Below are 27060 nucleotides of genomic sequence, written 5' to 3' on the forward strand. Positions count from 1 at the left end.
TACACATACAATATAATGCTGCTACGAGAAGACGTCAAGCTTTACCAAACTGTAGATTAGGTTAGTAAGTTGTCTCAACCTTTTAGCATGAATGAACTCAAATCTAAACTGTACCTATAACAGTGGAACTTCAGAATTTCCATCATGGAAGCAGTAATTGTAGATCGGTGCAGTGATCTTTACCAATTGCTGCACTCCAAGACTCGACCGCTCAGCAGCACTCTTCCCAAGCCAGAACTACATGAAAAGGATGGACTTGAATTCCTCTAATACTTTTTCATTATCACTGGCCAGAATACAAATCTCTCATATGAGATGAGTTTCCCCTCAAAAAGTTAAATTTTAATCAATATATCTTGGAATAACAATGTTCACAATTGGATGTGTTTATCTTCGCACAAGAGCATTTTTAAAATCATAAATGTTCCCTTACCATGTCCTATGCAATGGTTGTGTCTGACTGTGCAGAAACATGGTCTTATACCATATCTCCTGGGCACTGGAGGAAGCCAGAAAGGAAAAAGAAAAAAAAAAAACACAGAAATCAGCTGTAATCCCATGCCGTGAGATGAAGCATTTTGCCTTTTTTTTTTTTTTTTTTTTTTTTTTTTTTTAAGTTTTCCCCTCAGAGAATCAGCTGTGACCCCATGTTGTCCTATCTGTATACTGTTTATGCTTCCTCCCTTGCCTAGGTGCTATGGTATGATCAGACCATGTCACTGGACAGTCAGACAGCCATTACAATGTAGGAACACAAGATTCTCAGCACTGGATTTTTTTTTTTTTAATTAACATCCAAATTGTGGAAATTGTTCTAAGATCTGTTGATTAAAATTACCTTTAGTCCTGGAACAACCAAATTAAATAAAATGTAAGGAATCAATGTTGGTATAAAATGTGGCTCTGCATTTTCTCTGTACAGCGATGAACATGACGCCGCTGAGCATGGGGGTGGGGGGCTGAAAAGGCTTCAGCAGTAAAAGCTTAACATTACACGTTCTCCATTCATAGAGGTCAAATCAAACCCCCACCATAAAGTGATGACATTCTGCCAGGCTACTTCCATTGTATGTGGATTAATTTTATTCACCATCTCATAAAATGACAAAGTACAATAACACCAAAAGGTTACTTACTGGTAGCCGAATTTACCAGAACCCATGACAGCAGGAGAAGGATCCGCACTGCCAGGACAAAAACCTACTGGGGAAAGAGAAAAAAAAAAAAAAAAAAAAAGTAGTACCTCTCACCCACTTCAGTTGGTTACAGAGCATGAGAGGACCTCCCTGTTAATTAACACATAACCCAACACCACACTAGTGCACCCCAATAAGGTGAAAAAGGGGGGGGGGGGGGAGGAGGAGAAGAAGATGCAGGGTACTGTAATGGGTTCTGGAAAATACGGCTACCGGTAAGAAACCTTGGTGTTTTCCCTTGACCAATGACATCACACCTGAGAGACTTTTGGAGAATTTGAAACACCTTAGGGAGGGACCACTGATTGGTCATCAGAGGATAGATTCAATCTAGAGTGCTTAAAGTAGGTGGATGGTGAGGACCAGATAGCGGTCTTACAAATTTGATCAATTGATACCTACGCTTTCTCTGCCCAGGTGGTCACCACGGCTCTGGTGGAATGAGCCTTGATGCTGTCAAGGATCTGAGCACCACTACTAGAGTAAGCTAAACTAAAGGCCTCCCCAATCCATCTGGCAAAGGTACCTTTATTACCCAGTAACCCTAATATCCTGGAAGGCTACAGACAGCCTGGGCTTTCCTCCACTGGCTAGTCACCTACTGTAACAGTGCCCTTCTAACATCAAGATTATGAAAATTTCTCTCCCCTGATTTTAGGGTTACTACAGAAGGAGGGATGGACAAAATTCTTGACTTCAATGAAACTTTAATGCTGCTTTGGGAAGATATGTGGCGCCCCTGGGGTCCAGTCACCACAGAGGTACAGCACCTCATCAAGAGGTGTGGTATCCCACTCAGGTAATGAGGGAGCTCTACCCAGAACTCTAAGGCCGGCATCACACTTGCGAGTTTTACGGACGTAAGAGCGCAGAAAATACGTCCGTAAAACTCGCAAAATAAACGGCACAATTATTCTCAATGGGGCTGCTCCTATCAGCCGTATATTACGGTTCAGTATTATACGGCTTTCTACGGCCGTACAAAATCGCAGCATGCTGCGTTTGTCAGCGTATTGCGCAAAAAAAAAAAAAAAAAAGCCAATGAAAGTCTATGGGGGTGAGAAAAATACGGATTCCACACGGACCAGCAGTGTGACTTGCGAGAAATACGCAGCAGCGTTAGTGAAAAGTCGGTAATTCAATTGCCGGCTTTTCATTTCTCCTGCCTAAACCCGACAGGATATGAGACATGGTTTACATACAGTAAACATCTCATATCCCCTTTTTTTTGCATATTCCACACTACTAATGTTAGTAGTGTGTATGTGCAAAATTTCAGCGCTGTAGCTGCTAAAATAAAGGGTTAAATGGCGGAAAAAATTGGCGTGGGCTCCCGCGCAATTTTCTCCGCCAGAGTGGTAAAGCCAGTGACTGACGGCAGATATTAATAGCCTGGAGAGGGTCCATGGTTATTGCCCCCCCCGGCTACAAACATCTGCCCCCAGCCACCCCAAAAAAGGCACATCTGGAAGATGCGCCTATTCTGGCACTTGGCCACTTTCTTCCCACTCCCGTGTAGCGGTGGGATATGGGGTAATGAAGGGTTAATGTCACCTTGCTATTGTAAGGCGACATTAAGCCAGATTAATAATGGAGAGGCGTCAATTATGACACCTATCCATTATTAATCCAATTGTTTGAAAGGGTTAAAAAACACTCACATGATTTAAAAGTATTTTAATGAAATAAACACAGCGGTTGTTTTAATATTTTATTGCTCTCTCAATCCATTTGCAGACCCTCGCTTGGCAAAACAATAAACCCACAATATACATACCTTCTGCTGACCCGTCACGTCCCACGAGGTAATCCATCTGAAGGGGTTAAAATAATTTACAAGCAGGAGCCCTGCAAATGCAGCTGTGCTCGTGCTTGTAATTCCCCGGCGAATGAAGGAAATGTAGGTCAATGACCTACATTTTCTTCAGTCGCGGTGATGCGCCCCTGCTGGATGTTCTCATGAACTGCAGCCTGGGAACTTTTTCCCACGCTCCAGGTCATATGAGGACATCCCCCAGGGGGCGCATCACCGCGACTGAAGGAAGTGAACTTTAAGTGTCAACGAATTAAACATTCATTAGTTTGTATTCCCAAAAGGCTGAGTCACACATAACGATATCGTTGCAACGTCACGCTTTTGGTGACGTAAGCAACGATCCCGCTATGTGTGACAGCGACCAACGATCAGGCCCCTGCTGGGAGATCGTTGGTCGATGGGAATGATCAGGACTTTTTTTGGTCGCTGATCACCCGCTGTCATCACTGGATCGGCGTGTGTGACGCCGATCCAGCGATGTGTTCACTTGTAACCAGGGTAAATATCGGGTTACTAAGCTCAGGGCCACTCTTAGTAACCCGATATTTACCCTGGTTACCATTGTAAAAGTAAAAAAAAAAAAAAGCAAAACAGTACATACTCACATTCTGATGTCTGTCACGTCCCCCGGCGTCCACAGGGTTGACTGTCAGCGCCGGCCGTAAAGCAGAGCACAGCGGTGACGTCACCGCTGTGCTCTGCTTTACGGCCGGCGCTGACACATTCAGTGCAGGGAAGCTCTCGGCAGCAGCGTGTGCATATTAGCAGCGCTCCTGCCAAAAGCAGTTTTAACCCTGTGGATGCCGGGGGACGTGACAGACATCAGAATGTGAGTATGTAGTTTTTTTAACTTTTACAATGGTAACCAGGGTAAATATCGGGTTACTAAGCGCGGCCCTGCACTTAATAACCCGATGTTTACCCTGGTTACCCAGGTGCTGCAGGGGGACTTTGTCTTCAACGATGCCGAAGTCGTTCCCCTGATCGTTGGTCGCTGGAGAGAGCTGTCTGTGTGACAGCTCCCCAGCGACCACACAATGACTTACCAACGATCACGGCCAGGTCGTATCGCTGGTCGTGATCGTTGGCAAGTCGTTTAGTGTAACGGTACCTAAACAGAATACTTCTGTCATCATTGGGCAGAAAAGTATTCACATCGATTTTTCTGGCCAACACAAAACAATTTGTTATTGTACATTATAGGAACTGAAAACATTTCTGAATGACTCTGGTGGAATATTTATGTATGTAACAGATTATATATCCCATCAATATGCCATAAATATACATGGTCAAGATATACAGACATACACCTGTACTTTAGTCAGAGAAGTATACACTAATATAACCAAGTCTACCCCCATAAAGTGGCCATATTGTGCTCAGATAGCAGGTCTGTGCAGGCAGTCAGCAGAGGATTAAGCTCTGTAATTTATAGGAATCTACAGTACTGATCAGCCTGTTCTTGGGAGAGGTAATAAGGACCTTTCTGCCATCTTCACTAAATATATGAATAAACTGACAAATGGCTGACACCATTCATCTGCGTGTCCCTATCAGTCTAATCTTGGCTGATCGCTGCCGACAGCATCAGACTGTATGGACGCATCTTATTTGGGAGAGGAATGGTGATCCCTAGTTGTCAGTAAGGCCTGGGATACAGATTTTGCAATGCGACTGATTAATATAACCCATCAAGTGAAAGCTGCAGTTCTAAGAATTGCACAGCACACAGTAAATTGCTTTGTACAGCAGCTGTAGCCTTATAGGCAAGATCAGGTAGTTGTGTGTGCTTGGGCCAGGTGCTATACACACACACACACACACACTTCCAGGAGTAACTCCACAACAAAGGGTCCACAGGCATTATATATTAAAGTGATTGTCCACTACTAGGACAACCCCTTCTTGATGTTAATTTGTTCGGCCCTGATACAATAATAAAGCCTGTACTCACCACCCATGCGGCGTCGTTCCCATGGTGTCAGCACTCGCACTCAACGGGGCTCTCGTGTGGTGTTGGGTCATACATATAAGGCTGCAGTCACACTAGCAGTATTTGGTCAGTATTTTACATCAGTATTTGTAAGCCAAAATCAGGAGTGGAACAATTAGAGGAAAAGTATAATATAAACATATGCACCACTTCTGCATTTATCACCCACTCCTGGTTTTAGCTAACAAATAGTGATGTAAAATACCGACCAAACACTACTAGTGTGACGGTAGCCTAATAGTTTGTGATAATAAGATAAAAAGAGAACTCAGCGACCATATAAAACAGACATGATAATCACTGCAGACCCTGACCGCACTCATCTACACCTACATATAGTGAAATAACCGCGGTTTTACTGCGTGGACTAGTCCGTCCATTATATAATGACCATAATGATAAACATGAGAATGCAGAAACACTGGATCCTGCCTGTGCTCTGAACTTGTTCACACTGCTTTTTTGGGTCGCAGTTTTATGCAAAAATAAAAATAAAAATGCAGTGTTGGCAGAAAAAATGCTGCGCACAATATGTGCATTTTTGATGCATTCATTTAAAAAAGGTAAAAAAAATGCAGCAAAAACCCTAGAAGAATTTACACGCTGAAATTTTTTCTGCCAGCAGACGGAATAGTACGTCAGCTGGCAGTATCCCCCGCTTTGAGGTGGGCTCCGGCGCTAAGCCCACCTCAAAACCACAACATGTCAGCTGTTGAAAACAGCTGACATGTGCACACAATTGGCGAGTGTTTAAATCACCTCCCTTTCGTCCCAATCAAAATAAAAAAAAATAAAAATAAAAAAAGGATTAACCTGATCACTAAACAGCGTAGTGAGATAAAAAAAAAAACAACATACATACATACATACATACCAGAATTACGTTTTTTGGTTGCTGCGATTATGAATTAAAATGTAATAACAGGCGATCAAAAGAACGTATCTACACAAAAGTGGTATCATTAAAAACATCAGCTTGGTGTGCAAAAAATAAGCCCTCACCAAGCCCCAGATCACAAAAAAATTGAGACGCTACGGGTATTGGAAAGTTGCGCTTTTTTTATTTTTTTATTTTTTTATTTTAAGCAAAGTTTGGAATTTGTTTTTACCACTTAGATAAAAAGAACCAAGACATGTTTGGTGTCTATGAACTAGTAATGACCTGGAGAATCATAATGGCAGGTCAGTTTTAGCATTAAGTGAACGTAGTAAAAAAGCCAAACAAAAAACAAGTGTGGGATTGCACTTTTTTGCAATTTCCTCGCACTCGGAATTTTTTTCCCCGTTTTCTGCTAAACTACATGGTAAAACGAATGGTATCGTTCAAATGTACAACTCGTCCCACAAAAAAAATAAGCCCTCACATGGCCATATTGACGAAAAAATAACGTTATGGCTCTGGAAAGAAGGGGAGCAAAAAACGAAAAAAGCTCCGGGGGTTAAGGGGTTAAAGGGAACCTGCCACCCCCAAAAATCGAAGGTGAGCTAAGCCCACCGGCATCAGGGGCTTATCTACAGCATTCTGGAATGCTATAGGTAAGCCCCCGATGTATCCTGAAAGATGAGAAAAAGAGGTTACATTATACTCACCTGGGTGGGCAGTCCCGGTTCTGTTCCGATGGGCGTCGTGGTCCAGTCCGGGGCCTCCCATCTTCTTACGATGACGTCCTCTTCTTTTCTTCAGGCTGCGGATCCGGCACAGGCGTACTTTGTCTGCCCTGTTGAGGGCAGAGCAAAGTACTACAGTGCGCAGGCGCCAGGAAAGGTCAGAGAGGCCCGGCGCCTCTGTCAGTCAGTAGGCCGAGTCCCCAGTACAGCAGAAGACTGATGGCTGCTTCCTCTTCTAGTACAGACACTTTCACCCCTTCCCCCTCCCTCGGTCCCGACTGCAGCAGGTGATGAGAGTACAGGGAGACTGCAGTTTCCAAACTAGTACTAGAAGGGCAGTGTAATGTAGTGCAGTGCTGGCAGCTTGTTCACACAGGAATAGTGGGGCCCCTCCTGCAGCCCAGTGAGAAGCCCTAGTTCTGGAGCCAGTAGGAGGCAGCATCACAGAATTGCTGACCTTTTCTGGCTCCAGTCTCTTCCTGCAGAGCTCAGGTCACTGTTGCCATCATTTTCAGGAGTAGGTAGAGGGGGAGAGATGACTGAGGCGGAGCCTGTCCCGAGCTCCGCACAGAACTAGTGCCACTGCCGAGCACCAGTGGGTGCGGCCACATCAGAGAGGAGCGATGCAGTCAGCAGGACAGTGCCACCCCTGTCCCTGGGGCCCGGTTATCAGGAGGAAAAGAGGTGGGGCCCGAAGTGTGAGAGATGCTGCCAGTGTGTCTCAGTCAGTCCGGGCCCTCCCTCCTTGCCTCTGTTCACAGGCCCCTTACACAAGTAAGGGTAGTAATGCCCTGATGGCGGCCCTGACCACCATAAAACAATTGTTATGAAGAAGCTTTATAGCTGTATTCACCAACTCCATCTTGAAGGTGTGATTTTTTTTTTTATCCAGCGATTGAGACTTCTCAGATTTATCTTGATCCTGAATGAGCCATCCGGCTTCTTTATCAAAAAGAGGGGGTGAATGAAATCCCTTTTTGTTCACCCTTTTGTTCACTTCTCATAGAACCTCTGTCTACTAGGCCCAGACTGTCTCTAGGGCAAGTTGTTCACCTGCTGATCTTCTGATGGGGGGGGGGGGGGTTATTCCAAATGTTTCATGTAGCAGATGTAAAACTATTTTCAGGCCTTTCCTTACTATATCCAGGACCCAGGTGATGGAGGAGATTCTCCTAGGCCTGAGTAAAGAGGGAAAGCCTCTGACACCCCCCCTTCCCCTGCTGCTGTTCTGGCATCATTGTGAGGACTTTTTGGAAGTGGAGGAAGGACCGAAGAACATGAATCCGGACTCCCTTTTACATCTATCTTTGCACTTCCTTCTTTCCCCTGGAGGACGTCCCCTATTTAATTTTGCCTCCTAAAGGAAGACCTTCTCGGCTCCTCTGAACCTAGGAAAGCCCTTCTTGTCACCAGCTTTCTCTAGGATGTCATCCAGCCTCCCCACCCCCCAAACAAAAACTCACACGTAAGGAACATAACGTGTTATTCTACTTCAGATCTCGACAGCACTTGAGCCATAAGGCCCATCTTGTCGTGTTCGATTGGCAGCTAGGTCTACTGGTCTATCTCAGAGTCAGCAGATGTATCTGCCAGGAATGCTGCAGCTCCATGCAACTGAGACATGTTTGACAATATTCTCTCTTGGCACCTTGAACTTAAGCTGTTCCTCCAGCTGTTACCTACTGCTTCCCATGTGTACCTTAGATAAGAAGGTGGACATTTTATCTAGTGGGTCTCCGAGAACCCCCAAATCTTCCAAGGGAAGAACTGACCTCTTAGAAGACCTAGACACAGCGCCATTGATTTTAGGGACCTTGTCCCACAACTCTATCCTTTTCCTCAGAAGGATATCTCCTTTTTGAGGAGGAGGACAATGCACCAGATTTCTCCAGTCACCTTCACTCTCTCCTAAGGAGAGCCTGGACCTTCATGTTGACCGGGAAGGAGAGTTTTTCCTCTAATCACATCCTCAAGAGACTTGGCTGCTTTCTCCTCCTTTAGGCCCACAGTTGTTCTAATGGATTTAAGCAGCTTATCCATGTCCTCCATGGGAAATCAAGGTCTGCCCCCGTGTCACTGTCTGAGGACTCAATATAGCATTGTCCTTGTGATGATTGGAAGAGAGGAGTCAGTATTGAAGAAAACTCAGGTTTCTTCCTTTTTAAAAGTGGTCCGTTATTAGATCAGAAGTGGAGGGCTCCCTTTTATAAAACAAAGGCTTGCTGCAAAATTAGTGGTCTCCTCATTAAATGGTCCTGTGGATGCAGTCGGAGCAGAAGTCCTTCTGCCAGTCCACCGCTAGCAGGTTTTTAAATAGCGCACACTCCCTGTTCATCTTCTTAATTCTAGCTTTCCTAGGTATCTCCTAATTATTTAAACAAACAAGGGGCCTATTAAATGGTGACATTGCCGGAGATGACTCACCACCTGCTATCATTCAAGGGTACCAGATTCAGAAGCTGTGGTGGGACACAACATATCATCTCTGGACACTGAGGAGTCTTGGGATGCCCTGCTCCTCTGGCTGCGACAGCTGCTTATCCTACCACACCAACGGCTGCCTCCCTTGTGTCCACACTGATGGTGGTGTTAGCTGCTGCTGAAGATTGCCTTGGTCCACATTCACCTGGTATGATGACTTGGAGCCTTTAGCAGCAACCTGCTCTGCTGATCACCCTTAAGGGGTAGCCAGCACCATCTTGTGGGGCACAGTCCTACTTAGTATCCCGGCCGGCGTCACATAGGGCGCCACCATCTATTTCCAGCGCACTCCCGACGTTACTGGGTATGGGCGTGCCTGAGTGAGTCCTGCGCCATGACATCAGTGGTGCTCACCAGATATTGACCTAGCTGCTCTACCACGCCAAGACCAGCAGGGAGAGCGGTGTGGTGGACTGAGCCAGAAGAGCGCTGACCGTCACCCACACGTACACCAAGCCCCCAGGGGCCCAGTGGACGGCACTTCGTCACCTGAAGGCCAGCACTACAGGTACACAGTCTGCTCTTGCCACTGACAGGCCTGGGGCAATAGTTTTCTCTTCACCCATCAAAGGTTTCAGCATGGAAATCCCATCAAGGACAGGAACCCAACTCAGGGGGGAGGTACCGCCCCCTTATCTCAGTAGGTTCCTGTCCTGGCTGGACAGATCCCCCGGAGTGCTGTCATGGGTGAAGGGAAAATAGTATTTTCAAAGATCCATGTACTACACTCTTGAACAAATCTTACACATTACTGTCAAACATGCCCACAATGAACAAAAATAATTGTTAATTATTGGACATAATTATTGGAAATGGGCTCTGCTTCAGACCGCAGCACATTGAAACGGAATTGGTATAATCCAGAAAAGTAATGGAACAAAAAAAAAAAAAAAAAAACATTGGCTCTGCTCATGACAATGACATATGTTTTCAATAATGAGAATACAGACATTTTTACATCAGGTGCTAGAGTTTTATGGATTTTTAGGACCCATTACTCCTCCAGGGTCCAGATGCTTCAATACTGGGATCATTATACAAGCCGCTAGCCTTGTGAGCCATGTCCCCCCCTTTCCTTTGGAATAGGTAAATTTGTGCTGCTGGAATGTTAGAGATACGGTTTTTTTTTTTTGGTTTTTTTTTTTTTTTTTAGTGGTGGGCAGCGCCATCTGCTGAATTCTTTGATAGAAGAAATCTCAAAGTGGTTTGTAACCAACATGTATGACATAGGATTACATACCCTTGAATTTGGAGTGGGTCATCACTTTTAAAGAGGCTTTAAACTAGATTGATAATTAACAGCCTACTACAATATATTGTATCATTAGAATACTGACTGTTACATTTATGCAAACCGCAATGCATTAACACTTTACAGGACTGTATAGAAAACACCTTTTACCTTTGTATATAGACGGACTTGTGAGTAGTGTAAAGGCACAATTAACAAAAGTGTCCATATTACCAGCCTAATTATGACCAACTCTGGTCTGACTAGAAGACACATTGAGTCACAGATCCCAATTTATAAAGTTACACATTTTTGAGATACATTGCCCATCACCATCTTTACTGCAGCAATGATATAGGTTTGTGACTACTGTAGCTAGTCCCTGATCTTTGTTCTCTTGGCTACAGTTGTGTGTAACTGGCACACAATCGCTACCAAGTAGGTAAAGATTGGTGATTATAGCAGTGGCAAGGGATATAACTGGTCAAAATGATGATAATGTGTATAAACTGTAAAGCGCTGCGTAATATGTTAGCGCTATATAAAAATAAAGATTATTATTATTATTATTATTATTAAAATAAGTTTTATTAGTTTATCCCATGGTCTGGCTTTGGCCAATTTTTATTTATTTTGTTTTGTTTTAACATACGCAATACTCGCTCCTTTGCTGAAGGAAATCAGAGGATCAAAGTAAATCTTTTATCGCCTCGCTGTAAATAAACTTTTTGGATTAGGGCGAGACATTCGTGATAAGCAAACGTGCTCAGATTATCATTTTCGTGCATGCTCGGATAATGCCTGAGTCCCTGCACATTTTGAAACCGAGAGCCGCAACACATGGAGGGTTTGTCTAACAAACAGCTGCGAGATGTGCAGTTGTGAGAACGCAAATCTATTATTCAAGCACACCGAAGGCAGCATTAGCACACGAGCATGCTTTGATAACATCTTATCGAAACACGTTTGCTCATGACTAAACATTAAAAATGCCAAATGAAGAAAAGAAATGCGGCACTCACCATTCATCTTCAGCTAAAAAATCCTTTATTTAGCACTTTAAAACTTCCAAAGCATGTTGCGGCATCGGCAGCATAATACGAGGGAGCGGGGAGTGAGAAAGGTGGACGACGGCCGTTTCGCGCTTGAGCGCTTCTACGGGTCCATGTGTGGTGCACAGGTGATATCATTTCCTTTTATAAGGGCAGATGTACCACAGTGATTAAAAACAACAATTCGCAGTGAAGAAAAATAATAAAACATACCTTAATTATGGACTGTATTTCAAAATGAAGTTAGATAAATATCGCCATGTCTAATTTATCGTTTAATCCTAGGGGACCTTGTGCGTTAGTTTTTAAAATCCATTTGGCTTCACACTGTAGTAACAGCTTGCCATGGTTACCCCCTTGTTCAGGGAAGTTAACCCTCTCAAGCCCTGCAAATCGTAATAGATTAGGATTGCCTGAGTGTGCTTCTTGCATATGTTTTACAAAACGCACTCGCCCCTTACCGGTTAGTATAGAATTAAAATGTTCTCGGAAACGGACCATTAAAGTTCTTATGGTTTTTCCGACATAAAACCGGTTACACGGGCAAAAGATGACATACGATAAACTTACTCTTACAAGTTATAAAGTCTCTTACTGTATGCTCTATGGGTCCTAAATTAAGGGGATTATTAGTACTGTGCAAATTGCAAAAATTACAACTGCCACATTTGAAGTTACCCTGTGGCGAAGTTTTTTTAATCCAATTGTTCTCCAAACGAGGAAGCCGGTTTTTAATTACTAGGTCACCTATGTTTCTTGACCGTTTATAGGCAAATAAGGGAGCAGCTGTAATTGAATTGCTAAAATCCGAGTCCTTCTGAAGAACATGCCAATTTCTTCTTATAGCCGCGTGGATTTCTTTATCCATCGGGCTATGTTTAAATGTGAAGGTGAAGCGTCGGATATCATTCGATTTGTCCGCTATACTATCTGTTGGATTTTTTGATTTATTTTTACCCTTTTTGCCTTTTTCCAAGAGTTTTAATTGGGATAAATTCACTGCGCGGCGTTCTGCCTGCTGCAATACATGATCGGGATATCCTCTATTAGAGAGGCGTGTTTTTAATTCTTTAATTTGTTTCTGGTAAGTGGCCTCGTCATTATTAATTTTTCTCAGCCTTACCATCTGACTGTATGGAATACTTTGTTTGGTATGGCTGGGGTGGGCACTCTGAAAATGTAAAATATTATTTGTGGCAGTTATTTTTCTGTGAACGCTTGTTTTAATTGAATCCTCTATCACTTCTACCTTAACATCAGAAATTCTAGTTCGTTACTACCAAACATCGCTGTAAATTTCATATTGTCATCATTATTTATGTTAAGAAATGACACAAATTCATTGAAGATTTTTTCTCCTCCATCCCATATTATAAATATGTCGTCGGCAAACCGCAAGTAAAGCCGTATGTTTGAGATATGGATTTTGGGGTCCGGTGACATGCCTTTCGTCGAATGCCGCAAGAAACAGATTCGCGAAAACGCATGCCACCGGAGTACCCATTGCAGTACCGGTCTTCTGGAGGTACCATTTTTCAAGGAATTTAAAAGCGTTGTGCGAAAGTACAAACTCCAATCCATCCATTATAAATGATATTAAATTTTCGTCTCTTCCTGTATTTTTCAAAATACGATGTATTGCCTCAAGTCCCTTTTTTTTGGGAATTCTTGTGTAGAGGTTAACTACATCGATGGAAGCTAACGCAAAGGTGGGCTGCCATTGAAAGTCTTTTAAGGCTAATAGAAAATCCCCCGAGTCCTTTACAAATGAAGAAATTCTTGGGAGTAAAGGTTTTAACAACCAGTCTAGGAATTGAGAGGGGTTCGGTTAATGATTCCTTCCCTGAAATTATAGGACGTCCCGGTGGTCTCTTTGCATCCTTGTGAACTTTAGGGATGCTGTACCAGTGTGGGAAATTTGGGTATTCTGGTAACAATTTCTCTGCTCGATTCCTAGTGATTGTCCCTTTTTCCACATATTTTCTTAATAAACCTCTTAATTTCTCCTTAAATTTATTTGTTGGATTTGTATCTAGAACTACATATGTGTCCGGGTCATTCAATTGTGAGAGAGCCTCCTCTACGTAATAAGTTCTATCTAGAATGACAAGGTTGCCCCCCTTGTCAGCTCTTCTAATCACCACATCATTCCTTTTTTTTTTTTTATTTCATTGAGGGCTCTCTCCTCCTGTCTCGATAGATTTTTGGGGTTGCTTGTATAAAATTGCTTCAATATCCTTAATAATTAAGTCATGGAATAAATCTATGGCGTTCCCTGGTGATATTGGGGGGACCCAATTAGATTTCACTCCCCCTGTGAAAGGTTTAAATGTATGGGAAGCATTGAGATTAGTGCAGCTCAGCTCACTTACTTCGCTATTATCATCTAGATTTGCTAAAAGTGATATTAATTCCAAATCTTCTTTCTACGGTTGGATAAGCTATAAACCCCAAATTACCTATGGTCACTGGTGTATCAGTGCTAGATGGTAATATATTGCTCTTTATTTTTGCAAAAATGCTTATACAAATGGAGTTTTCTGATGTCTTTAAACAGATCCACGTGGCTATAAGAAGAAATTGGCATGTTCTTCAGAAGGACTCGGATTTTAGCAATTCAATTACAGCTGCCCCCTTATTTGCCTATAAACGGTCAAGAAACATAGGTGACCTAGTAGTTAAAAACCGGCTTCCTCGTTTGGAGAACAATTGGATTAAAAAAACTTCGCCACAGGGTAACTTCAAATGTGGCAGTTGTAATTTTTGCAATTTGCACAGTACTAATAATCCCCTTAATTTAGGACCCATAGAGCATACAGTAAGAGACTTTATAACTTGTAAGAGTAAGTTTATCGTATATGTCATCTTTTGCCCGTGTAACCGGTTTTATGTCGGAAAAACCATAAGACCTTTAATGGTCAGTTTCCGAGAACATTTTAATTCTATACTAACCGGTAAGGGACGAGTGCGTTTTGTAAAACATATGCAAGAAGCACACTCAGGCAATCCTAATCTATTACGATTTGCAGGGCTTGAGAGGGTTAATTTCCCTGAACAAGGGGGTAACCATGGCAAGCTGTTACTACAGCGTGAAGCCAAATGGATTTTAAAAACTAACGCACAAGGTCCCCTAGGATTAAACGATAAATTAGACATGGCAATATTTATCCAACTTCATTTTGAAATACAGTCCGTAATTAAGGTATGTTTTATTATTTTTCTTCACTACGAATTGTTGTTTTTAATCACTGTGGTACATCTGCCCTGATAAAAGGAAATGATATCACCTGTGCACCACACATGGACCCGTAGAAGCGCTCAAGCGCGAAACGGCCGTCGTCCACCTTTCGCACTCCCCGCTCCCTCGTATTATGCTGCCGATGCCGCAACATGCTTTGGAAGTTTTAAAGTGCTAAATAAAGGATTTTTTAGCTGAAGATGAATGGTGAGTGCCGCATTTCTTTTCTTCATTTGGCATATTCATGGATTTACACAGACATAATGCTGAGCACCACTGAATCTTGAATGGAGGCAAAGGCGTGTACTCCACATAAGATCACACAGGAGATTGCTTGAACACATTACGTTGTCAGTGCCGGTTACAAATTCGCTCTTTTTTTGCTAAACATTAAAAATATTTTGCCGTTGCATGACTTTTGGTATACCAGTTTTTAATCAGCATTGCAGCGTGATTGTGAGCTGGTTAGACCACCAAGAACTAGAATGAAGAATGAAATATATTCTGGTTTTACATCAGATTCCAGTGAGATATCACTGTTGAAAAGACAGCCATAGACCTACTGGACTGTATTACATGTGCATAAAAAAAGGAGAAAAAAAAAAAAAACGTGGTGTCCTCATCTTGAAAGGCCACTCCCATAAAAACTGCTATCCTCTTTAACATATATTTCAATTATATAACACTGTACTTACAATTGCTCATTTTTCCCTTCTACCCAGCTAATTCTTTCCCATTTTTCCATTAGTGCTATAAAATGTGATTAAAGACCGACTAGCTGAATCCTTAAGCCCCATGCAGAAACAGGAAGTCTCTTCCCTGTCAGTCATCGCTGCAAAAATCCCTTGCAAGTGAGGGAGCAGCTGGAGAGGAATGAATTGCAGGGAAAAAAAAAAAAGCTGAGTAGAAAGGCAAAATGAGCAGTTGTAAGTACACAGTGCTATATGATTATTGCAATACACTAAGAGGATAAAAACTTAATGGAAGTGCTTTAATTTTTTTCCCCAGGTCCAAAGTTATACAAAAATATTTTATGAAAAAAAATATGTTTTAAACACGGTTTAGTCAGGTTAGAAAATCCAAACTTATTTGCTGCTGACAAATGCACATGCGTAACAGAACAAAAAAAAAAAAAAAAATATTAAAAAAGACACGACAAACAAGTTTTTGGCAAGTCATGTGAATAATTGATTTGCTCATTTAGCTGAAGCATGTGTTTTAGATAGTAGCCTGGGAATTGATGGTAAAGCTAGCAGCTGTCTGCTCATCATTACAGATCACTGGGATTGTTGGCCACTTGCTCCTACTGTGTTCTTAATAAGAGTTGGCACCGAACACCACCCCTGACCCAATTAAATGCCAGTGACATTTCTAGTATTACATTTAGAAACCCCCTCATGATAGACAGTCCACTTCATCACTTGCAAGGTTCTCTGCATCACAGATGTCAGAACAGATGGGTTCAGATTTCCCTCAGGCTGGACTCCATCTTTCATGGTCCTTTTTGTAAACTTTGACAAATACAAGAAGCAGAACACATTTCTAGAATTTTGCAGAAGTAAAATATCATGCAGAAGATACTTTAGCGATACAATAGGAGACAATTTGTATGTACTGAATCATTGACTGGAGGCTTGAGCTACAGGTTGAATATCTCGAATACTGGTGTAGCCAAATGTGAATGCAACTCATGTTGTAAACCAAATTTCAAGATGGCAAAAGTATTAAGTTTTCACTTACAATATTTATTGCTCCCATTGATGGAGAAAAGATCCAACATGATCATAACCCCAATAATATAATTAATTACACCCAGTTACACCAAACCTCCCTCCCCATCAGCACCTGTGTAAAAGTTCATCCTCTAAATTTTGGTTTTGAAGGCGCTAGTGGATTGAGCTTTCAAGGATGAAGTTCTTTGCATAGTCAACAAGATTTCCCCTGATGGAATTCACACATTGAGTGTCCCCAGTTTCAGAAGGCTGGCAGTGGCCCTTCTACCAAAAGAGGGTACTGCTAGTTCTAGGCGCTCCACGTTATTTTAGCTCCAGTTCAGAAGAGGATTTCTTTGCCCTACGTTTCACTTTTGAGAACTTGAAGCCCAGCACAATGGTGGTGAGAACCAGGACTATACCAATTGCCAAAAGGACCCAGGCCCCTGCCGATGCTTGCCCACTGCTCAACGACATTCCCAAGAAGTCAACATTGGACGGTTCTTCAATGACAGTGTTCATAGCTGGAAGGAGGAAATCAAATTGTTGATTTATAATAAATGAACCTTATGATTGTCCAAAGTGGGATAATTGCATTTACTGCAAACGTGTTTCAGTTTTCATGGCAAAATTAAAACTATCCAGTCACTAAGATAAATTTTAACTTCTTTGCAGTACAGTATAAGCATCTAATCTTCTGGTTTTCTATCAATTGTGTCCTGGTAATGTAGTTTTATGCTTTCCTGTGCATCCCAATTATCCCACTGTAGTGCCTTACATAATGGCCCAGATTTATAGACTGGATTCCCCAGAACAAGTTGGTCTCATTTTTAATAGTACTCACCTGGAGTCCAATTGTACTCCGGCCATCCAAGCGTCTCCGAGTTCTTCCGATTTTCCTTTTCCAACCAACTGATCAGTGGTTTAAAGTATTCCACAAGGGGCTCAGCAGACATGCTAGTATTCCCAGTGATTGCCATCATGACTTCCGGCCAAGGTTTGCTGTTACCCAACCTCATAGCTTCTCTGCAAAACAGGAAACATACAAGTCAACTATGAGCAGGAGGTTACCAGGATACAGAATAAACCCAGCCCAACAAAATCATATTGTCTAGTCTCCATATGTATAGCCAATAAGCCATCATTGCTCACCCAAGTAATTTTCCAGCATCCAATGACTGGTAGATATCACATTTATGAAGGGGTCCAGTCTGACCTGCGGCTGCGCATAAAGCCTTGTGGAACTGGAACTGAATCACAAAACTGACAAAGTACCTTAAAAACAAGAGAAATGTAAAAAGGTTTGAAGTCACAATATAAAAAGTTCTAATGCAAACAATCAGGACAGCTGTGATATTTTTTTCTCAGTTTTGTAAGCAAAAATGTTCTGCAGACATGTCAATGGAAATAAACTTTCTGCAAAAGTTTGTGGCATTTGATATTATATGCCTAAAGTGCTGATGGCAATTACATAAGGTATGATCTCCTTTTAATGTGCACAATAATCTTAAATGGACACAAAAATGGGGTATTTACATGTCAGTTGTCATGCGTCATTTTGTATGTTTGCGGCCTTTTTTGATTTTGTGAAAGACGACACTTCACAGCATGGAGGTTTTTTTTTGACCAACACACACACACACACACACACACCACTATCAAACTGGCCCTCCCCCAAAAAAATAAAAAAGTGTTTCCACCCATTTGTGAACTAGTGGCAGCCATTTATACAACAGCTGATTTTTCCCCAATTAAAGAGTAGTTAGACTAAGGTTTTGATAGGCCCAAGTGTCAAGTACATTACACAGCCAATGTTTTCTCAAACTAGGTTGAGTTACCGGATGTATGGGACATTGGCTGGGATGTGGAACTTTGCCCCAGGATCAAAATCTTCTTCAGATCTGAGAACTGGAGGACACACTCCCTGATATTTCAACCTAGGAGTTTAAAAAAAAAAATATATATATTAGTTTTGTTAGTAACAAACCATTTAATGGGTTTGTTGATTTATTCATACAAAAAAAAAAAAAAAAAAAAAAAACACACCACAAGAATTCTTAATTACTTATCATAATTGAGTTTTATAACTTAATACTGTAGAGTTTAAGTTATAAAACTACTAACCTGAGGTTCCACCATTGCTGGTTATACTCAGAATCTGGGAATCTTCCATCAAACACCTTCCAACGCCACTGATCCATCAGGTATCCAAAGGGAAGGAAGGCAATTTTGTCTAAAGCGATGCTCATAAGGTAGTTGATGTCACTTTCTAAAAACAAAAACCTTTGCCAATTAGATGAATCTCCCTGATAAGTGTACATGAATACAATTGAAGCTTAGAGGTTGCTTAAGTAAACAGAAGAATCAAGTTCTTCTTGGGCCAGGGTATTTGGTGCCGTTGACAACACATCTGAACAATCACCACATCATGCAGAACCGAGCAGCGCCAGATGGGCCTTTTAATGAAGTGTGTGTACAGTGGGCTCAGATTTTGATCTAGGAGAGAACTTTGAAGCTGATCATAGCTGCACAGTTCTTCATACCATTCTGCCCTACACTGCACAATTGGTGCAGGGCAAAAGGAGAAGCTAGAAATTATATATACATCACATTCAGCTTCCTGACAAGACATCACAGGATCCCACGAAGGCAAGCCAGATAAAGTATTATTACTTTTTCTAAAAGGAATATCATAGTTTGATATATAACTTACTAAGTTTCCTGTAAAACTCAACTTTAACATCTATCACATTGGTATACAAGTAGGATTGAGATTAATTTAACCCCTTAGTGACAGCCAATTTTGTAAAAATTGGCTCTGTCATTAAGTACCATTCTGACCACTGTCACTATGAGGTTATAACTCTGGAACGCTTTAACGGATCCTGCTGATTCTGAGATTGTTTTTTCGTGACATGTTGTACTTCAAGTTAGTGGTAAAATTTCTTCGATATTACTTGCAATTATTTATGAAAAAAAATGGAAATATGGTGAAAATTTTTTAAAATTTTGCAATTTTCAAATTTTGTATTTTTATGCCCTTAAATCAGAGAGATATGTCACACAAAATAGTTAATAAATAACATTTCCGACATGTCTACTTTACATCAGCACAATTTTGGAAACAAAATTTTTTTTTTGTTAGGGAGTTAGAAGGGTTAAAATTTGACCAGCAATTTCTCATTTTTACAACACCATTTTTTTTTTTTTTTTTAGGGACCACATCACATTTGAAGTCATTTTGAGGGGTCTATATGATAGAAAATAACCAAGTGTGACACCATTCTAAAAACTGCACCCCTCAAGGTACTTAAAACCACATTCAAGAAGTTTATTAACCCTTTACGTGCTTCACAGGAACTCAAACAATGTGGAAGGAAAAAATGAACATTTAACTTTTTTGCAAACACTAATTCAGAACCAAAATTTTTTTATTTTCACAAGTGTAAAAACAGAAATTTAACCACACATTTTGTTGTGCAATTTCTCCTGGATACGCTGATACCCCATATGTGGGGGTAAACCACTGTTTGGGCGCACCGCAGAGCTTGGAAGAGAAGGAGCGCCGTTTGACTTTTTCAATGCAGAATTGGCTGGAATTGAGATCGGATGCCATGTCACGTTTGGAGAGCCCCTGATGTGCCTAAACAGTGGAAACGCTCCACAAGTGACACCATTTTGGAAACTAGACCCCTTAAGGAACTTATCTAGATGTGTGGTGAGCACTTTAAACCCACAGGTGCTTCACGGAAGTTTATAACGTAGAGCCGTGAAAATAAAAAAAAATCTTTTTTTCACTCAAAAATGATTTTTTAGCCTGCAATTTTTTATTTTATCAAGGGTAACAGGAGACATTGGACCACAAAATCTGTTGACCAGTTTGTCCTGAGTACGCGGATACCCCATATGTGGGGGGAGGGCACTGTTTGGGCACCCATCAGGGCTCGGAAGGGAAGGAGCGCCGCTTGGAATGCAGACTTTGATGGGATGGTCTGCAGGTGTCATGTTGCATTTGCAGAGATCCTGATGTACCTAAACAGTAGAAACCCCCCACAAGTGACTCCATTTTGGAAACTAGACCCCCCAAAGAGCTTATCTAGATGTGTGGTGAGCACTAGGAACCCCCAACTGCTTCACAGAAGTTTATAATGTAGAGCCATGAAAATAAAAAAAATCATTTTTTCCACAAAAATGATCTTCTCACCCCCAAATTTTTACTTTCACAAGGGTAACAGGAGAAATTGGACCCCAAAATTTATTGTGCAGTTTATGCCGAGTAGGCTGATACCCCATATGTGGGGGATAAACCACTGTTTGGGCGCATGGCAGAGCTTGGAAGGGAAGGAGCGCCGTTTTGGAATGCAGACTTTGATAGAATGGTCTGCAGGCATTATGTTGCGTTTGCAGAGCCGCCGATGTACCTAAACAGTAGAAACCCCCCACAAGTGACCTCATTTTGGAAACTAGACCCCCCAAGGAACTTATCTAGATGTGTTGTGAGAACTTTGAATGCCCAAGTGCTTCACAGAAGTTTATAATGCAGAGTCGTGAAAACAAAAAAAAATATATTTTTTTCACAAAAAAGATTTTTTTAGCTCCCCAATTTTTATTTTCACAAGGGTAACAAGAGAAATTGGACCCCAAAAGTTGTTGTCCAATTTGTCCTGAGTACACTGATACCCCATGTGTGGGGGGGGGGGACCACTGTTTGGGCGCATGGCTGAGCTCGGAAGGGAAGGAGTGCCGTTTTGGAATGCAGACTTCGATAGAATGGTCTGCAGGCATTATGTTGCGTTTGCAGAGCCCCCGATGTACCTAAACAGTAGAGACCCCCGAGAAGTGACCCCATTTTGGAAACTAGACCCCCCAAGGAACTTATCTAGATGTGTGGTGAGAACTTTGAATGCCCAAGTGCTTCACAGAAGTTTATAATGCAGAGTCGTGAAAATAAAAAAATATATTTTTTTTCCACAAAAAAAGATTTTTTAGCCCCCAAGTTTTTATTTTCACAAGGGTATCAGGAGAAATTGGACCCCAAAAGTTGTTGTCCAATTTATCCCGAGTACGCCGATGCCCCATATGTGGGGGTAAACCACTGTTTGGGCGCACGGCAGAGCTCAGAAGTTAGGGAGCACCATTTTACTTTTTGAGCACAAAATTGGCTGTGGCGTTTAGAGACCCCCTGATGTACCTAAACAGTGGAAACCCCCCAATTCTAACTCCAACCCTAACCCCAACACACCCCTAACCCTAATCCCAACCCGATCCATAATCCTAATCACAACCCTAACCCCCAAAACACCCCTAACCCTAATCCCAAAGCTAACCATAACCCTAATCAAAACCCTAAACCCAACACCCCCCTAATCCTAATCTCAACCCTAACCTCAAAACCTAACCCTAATCCCAATACACCCCTATCCTTAATCCCAACCCTAGCCTTAACCCTAATCCCAAACCTAACCCTAATCCCAAATGTAACTTTAATGCCAACCCTAATCCAAATCCTAATCCCAACTCTAACCCTAACTTTAGCCCCAACCCTAGCCCTAACCCTAGCTCCAACCCTAATCCTAGCTCTAACCCTAACCCAAGCCCTAACCCTAACCCTAAGGCTATGTGCACATGTTGCGGATTTTGCTGCGGATCCGCAGCGTTTCCGCAGCTGTGGGTCCGCAGCAGTTTCCCATGAGTTTACAGTACAATGTAAACCTATGGGAAACATAAAACGCTGTGCCCATGCTGCGGAAAAAAAAAAACACACGGAAACGCAGCGGTTTACATTCCGCAGCATGTCAATTCTTTCTGCTGATTCCGCAGCGGTTTTACACCTGCTCCATAATAGAAAACCGCAGGTGTAAAACCGCAGTGGAATCCGCACAAAAACCGCGGTACATCCGCGATAAATCCGCAGGAAAAACGCAGCGTTTTGGTCCTGCGGATTTATCAAATCCGCTGCGGAAAAATCCGTAGAGAACCATTCTATGTGTGCACATATCCTAACCCTACCCCTAACCCTAGCCCTAACCCTATTTGGAAAATAGAAATTCATAATTTTTTTTTATTTTATTACTTTTTTCTTACTAAGGGGGTGATAAAGGGGGGGGGGTTATTTACTATTTTTTTTATTTTGATCACTGTGATAGGATCTCAGTGACCAAAATAAAAAAAAGGAAGAATTTTCTTCTGCCGGCCGGCCGATCATGGCAGGCGCACTGTGCATGCGCCCGCCATTTTCTTACCAAAGCAAGAAGCCGGCGGCCAGCAGAAGAAGCAGGAGGACCCAGGGACACCAGTAAGTATAACAGGGTCCCCGAATCCCCCCATTTCTCTGTCCTCTGATGTGCGATCACATCAGATGACAGAGAAATGACATCGCTTTTTTTTTTGCGGTCGTCGGTAAACAGTTAATTACCGGCGATCGCAAAACAGGGGTCGGTAAAAACCGACCCCAATCATGTTCTTTGGGGTCTCGGCTAACCCCGGCAGCCGAGACCCCAAAGAACATCCGGGTGCCGGGCGCAGCGCCCGCCATTATTTCCCCGGAAAAAGATGGCGGCGCCCATCGGGAGCCACGAGGAGCTCCGGGGGAGGTAGGTGAGTATTGGGGGGGCTATCTGGGGCTATCGGGGACCACATTTCTCTGTCCTCCGATGTGCGATCACATCGGAGGACAGAGAAATTAAATGACAAATAGCTTTTTTTTGCGACCGCCGGTAAACGGTTAATTACCGGCGATCGCAACTCGGGGGTCTGTAAAAAAAACCCGAATCATGTTCTCTGGGGTCTCGGCTACCCCCGGCAACCGAGACCCCAGAGAAAATCCGACTCTGGGGGGCGCTATTCACTTTTTCCACAGCGCCGTTAATTAACGGCGCTGTGGTTTAAGTACCCTTAGCGGCCGCCGTTAAAAGGCGTATCGGCGGTCGTTAAGGGGTTAAATTGGGTGTGAACAAAAATAATGAAGGGGAAGCTGAGGGGAGGAAAAAAAATAAAAAAAAAGGGACATTGACAATTTTTATTTTGTCTCAAAACTTTGCAAAAGTGTTTTTTTTTTTTTTACTTAAAGAATTAATGATCTTTTGATAGAATTCTCTAAAGAAGCATATAAAACTCCTAAGTTAATAGAAAGGATCTGTAACACCCCAGGTAACCGGTTGTTACTATGATGTTGCCTTCCTTTCGGGGAGGGCGATATCATGCTTGGAGGCAAGGAGGATTCCCTTTACCAGGTAATGCACCCACATTCAACACATTCTGAATCCAGACCAGAAGGGGGAGCTCAGGACCCAGATTCAGGGGAGCTTCCCCAGCTTCAAGTGTTCTCGTCTGGTGGAGGAGTTAGGTTAGTTGGTGAGAGTGGACAGAGAAGGAAGTCTGGAACAGAGAGCAGAGCCATGCAGCCAGGACTGAGCTGGAGCTCCAGGGAAGGACATAAACCCGAGGGGTTGAGAGTGGTGGAGCAACTGAGGAAAGGCGCACAGTGGAGAAAGCAAGGTGTTCAGAGGGGAACTGACCAGACACCCTCAGAGCAGAAGCACAGGAATCGGGCACCGGGAGCCCAAGGCTGTGTTGTACTCTAGGACACAACATACAGTCCTATGCCCTCCGGTTCTGCCATTTGCCCACACCATGTCTGGAGGCGAAGCAGCACCTGAAGAGCCCGGGTCGTGATAGAGACCATATAAAATAGCTCACACTGCCCACCATACAGGTACCTGTCTCAGGACAGGAGGGAGAGGACTTTGCCAGCAAGCTACAAGCAGCAGGGACCTCGCATACTAGTGTGAGTAGCAAGGCTTATGGACCTCACCTGGGAGAGGGAACCACTATTGCCTCCAGGCCAGCCGGACCACACCACCACCTGTGCCTGGTACCCTGGACTGCTACCACCAGTAAACCAGGTAAAGACTTTACAACTCATCTGTTATTTACCGGCAACCCAGCATCCTTGCCAAACACCCTGGGAACCCCGCTTCACCTATGGGAAGCGTTACCATCTTGCTGCAGCAACATCACCCAGAGGACCTCTTTAAGCAGCATCGGTCCCCTCTGACTGAGAACTAAAAGGGGGTGTCAAATAGACTTTATTTCCAAATTCCCTTTAAAGACCTTTCCCCTTTTAAGTGAGCGCCTAGGGCCACGGACCGGGTCGCAGCCACTGACATCCCCTTTAAGAGCGACCGGACCTGGTACGGAGTATCCCCATTGCCCTGGTAGGCGACTCAGATCCTCAGCTCTTGGCTCAAGTGGAGCATAGTTACAAAGTGTCTCTTGCTATAGATCCATCTTGTATTAAATCAATTGCCCTTTACAATGTGTAATGCTACATTCTACTTTGGTGGCGTTCTAGGTTTCCCCACATTACAGTTGAAAACTGAGGGTCCCAGGTGAGGGACAAGTATAAAATTAGTACAAAAAAGGACAAGGTTTTAATATAGGACAGGTTTAGAAAGATGAACAAACTCTTTAGAGTTCGAACAAAGCCTACAATTAGAACAATCAGACCTGATGCAGGTAAAACAGCTTCAAGGTACGATTGTCCAAGGTGAATATTTAAACGATAGACAAACAACGAAAATATAACACTCTGGTGTTTCATACCTTCGTTTTCATCAGGTTTTTCTAAGAGGCCAATAGAGTGAAGATGTTTTGGTGTGGAAACAGACAGGGCCATTACATCACCAATAGCCTCATGGAAGCCAGGATTTGCACCTTCTCTAAAAGTAACTGGTTGATCCTTGTACTGTAGGAAATACTGAACATGGCCCATCTCGTGGTGTACGGTGATCAGGTCATCCATGTTAACCACTGTACATTGCTTAATTCTGAATAAAAGACCAAAAAAAAAAAAAAAAAAAAGTTACATTGATTTGGCTGCTGTACAATTCAACTACATTTCCCTTTAAACATTCTCATTTTACAGTAGGAGTCTTTAGTTAACTTTCTTGCATATAAATTGACTACGATTTCCTGGGAATCTCTGCTGGCAATTCTTTGAATGCCAGGAGTGCAAGATGACAATTGTACCAATTAGGTAGAGAGACCATTATTTCTAATTACTTATTCACAAGAAGCATTTGTCCACTTGTTTCACTGCGGGAAGTCTTATGTTTTATCCAGAACATGTATAAGAATCCTGTCCTTAAGCCATCTATGAGCATTTGTTCTATATGGATTAAAATACTTTGCATAATTAGAAGTTATCAGCCATCACATTGCCAATCAGCAGAGCTGTGGTAGCATTTATTCTGATTACTACATAACAGCCACTTAATCCATAGGTTCAATATACTGAGTGTCACAGTGGATTACAGACCACTAGATCCACAAGCAAAAAAAAAAAAAAAAAATACAGCAGAATTGCTGTTTTGTTTATACTCCCTTTAAAAGAGTTGATAAGCTAAAAATCCCAACAAGGGCTTATGTAGATGGAAGTATTTGAATACGCACTGGGGACTGCACCCAGACCAATGTTAGTGCAACACCCGCTAGGGCCGTGGGGACTCTGAACCGGGTCAGACTGTTCTTAAGGGGGTGGTCACGGCAGCAGTGACCCAGTCTGTGGCCCTGGGCGCGCAATTAAAAAGGGATGAGAGACTGTTTATAGGGGATTGTTCGTGATGCCACCTGTGGTATTTGGCTATAGATGGCCGATGCTGCTTAAAGGGATCACTGGGGCCGATGGTAATGCAGCTAGGATGGTCCTGCTCCCCACGGCTACCAGAACAGTCTATGAGGGGGTTGTGGGAGTTGGAGTGCAGGAATGATTGGAGGACACAGGGACTGTAGTTTCTTTACCTTTGATTGTAGGTGCAGTCTGGAGCACAGGTACAGGTGGTATTGGAAATCCAGGCAGCCTGGAAGAATTTCAGAACCCCCCTAGCCAGGTGGGGTTGGAAGCCTCCCTACTGCGCTGTTCTTTAGGTTCTTGATGCCTTAAGCTCTCTTCAAGTCCCTCTCAGTCTGTCCTTTAAGTGGAACACTATACGCATGGCAGGCAGCTTGAGCCTTTTCCTGCTGTCACTCCTTTGTGGTGGCTCCAGGCTCTAGTTTGTTGCTGTGCCTTCGGGTGTCAGATGTGGCCAGGAGACCTGCAATCTCCTGTTCTCTGGATTCAGTTGCTGGTCATGCAGTTCCCACACAACCACCGACTCCGGTCTGTTGCGCGCAGTCCTGGGGTGAGCTTAGACGCAGCTCCCATCCCTAGCTTCTCACTTGCGTCCTCTTCCTTCACTAGCTCAGACATGCCGACTAACCCTGCCTCCTGACCAGAACTCATCAGGGAAGCTCTCCTGAAACTGGGTTTAGAGCTCCCCTTCTGGTCTGGAGTCAGGAAAGTGTTGCATGCTAGTGTTACCCATTAAGGGGTTCTCTTCTTGCTTCCAGGCATGGCATTTCCCCCTGTGAGGGAGGCATTGCTACTGTGGCATCCGGACTCCTGGGGTGCCACATTAGCCTATGGGCTTGTGCACGTCTGATTTGTTTCTTTACACTGTGTGCAGAATTAGGCAAGTTGTATTTTGATCACATGACACTTTTTATACATGTTGTCCTACTCAAAGCTGTTCAGGCTTGAGAGCCAACTACGAAATAAGTAAATCAGGTGATGTGCATCTCTGTAATGAGGAGGAGTGTTGTCTAATGACATTAAAACCCTATATAATTAGGCAACTTCCTTTCCTTAGGCAAAATGGGTCAGAAGAGAGATTTGATGGGCTCTGAAAAGT

At 42.9% G+C, this 27060-nt stretch overlaps 1 protein-coding gene across 2 annotated transcripts in view; it reads right to left on the reverse strand.

Annotated features, from left to right (window-relative positions):
• Positions 1 to 16347: 16347 nt before the first annotated feature.
• Positions 16348 to 27060, reverse strand: part of ACE (angiotensin I converting enzyme) — a 63541-nt gene continuing 52828 nt past the window's right edge. For both annotated transcript variants that reach the window (XM_077252668.1, XM_077252669.1), the window contains exons 21-26: positions 24935 to 25158; positions 18455 to 18599; positions 18169 to 18267; positions 17483 to 17605; positions 17175 to 17356; positions 16348 to 16854 (exon numbers count right to left, since the gene is read on the reverse strand). In XM_077252668.1, the coding sequence (XP_077108783.1) occupies positions 16655 to 16854; positions 17175 to 17356; positions 17483 to 17605; positions 18169 to 18267; positions 18455 to 18599; positions 24935 to 25158 (973 nt within the window). In that variant the 3' untranslated portion in view covers positions 16348 to 16654. The remainder of the gene's footprint in view (positions 16855 to 17174; positions 17357 to 17482; positions 17606 to 18168; positions 18268 to 18454; positions 18600 to 24934; positions 25159 to 27060) is intronic.

The sequence above is a fragment of the Ranitomeya variabilis genome, chromosome 4 (assembly GCF_051348905.1).
Source record: "Ranitomeya variabilis isolate aRanVar5 chromosome 4, aRanVar5.hap1, whole genome shotgun sequence".
Taxonomy (NCBI): domain Eukaryota; kingdom Metazoa; phylum Chordata; class Amphibia; order Anura; family Dendrobatidae; genus Ranitomeya; species Ranitomeya variabilis.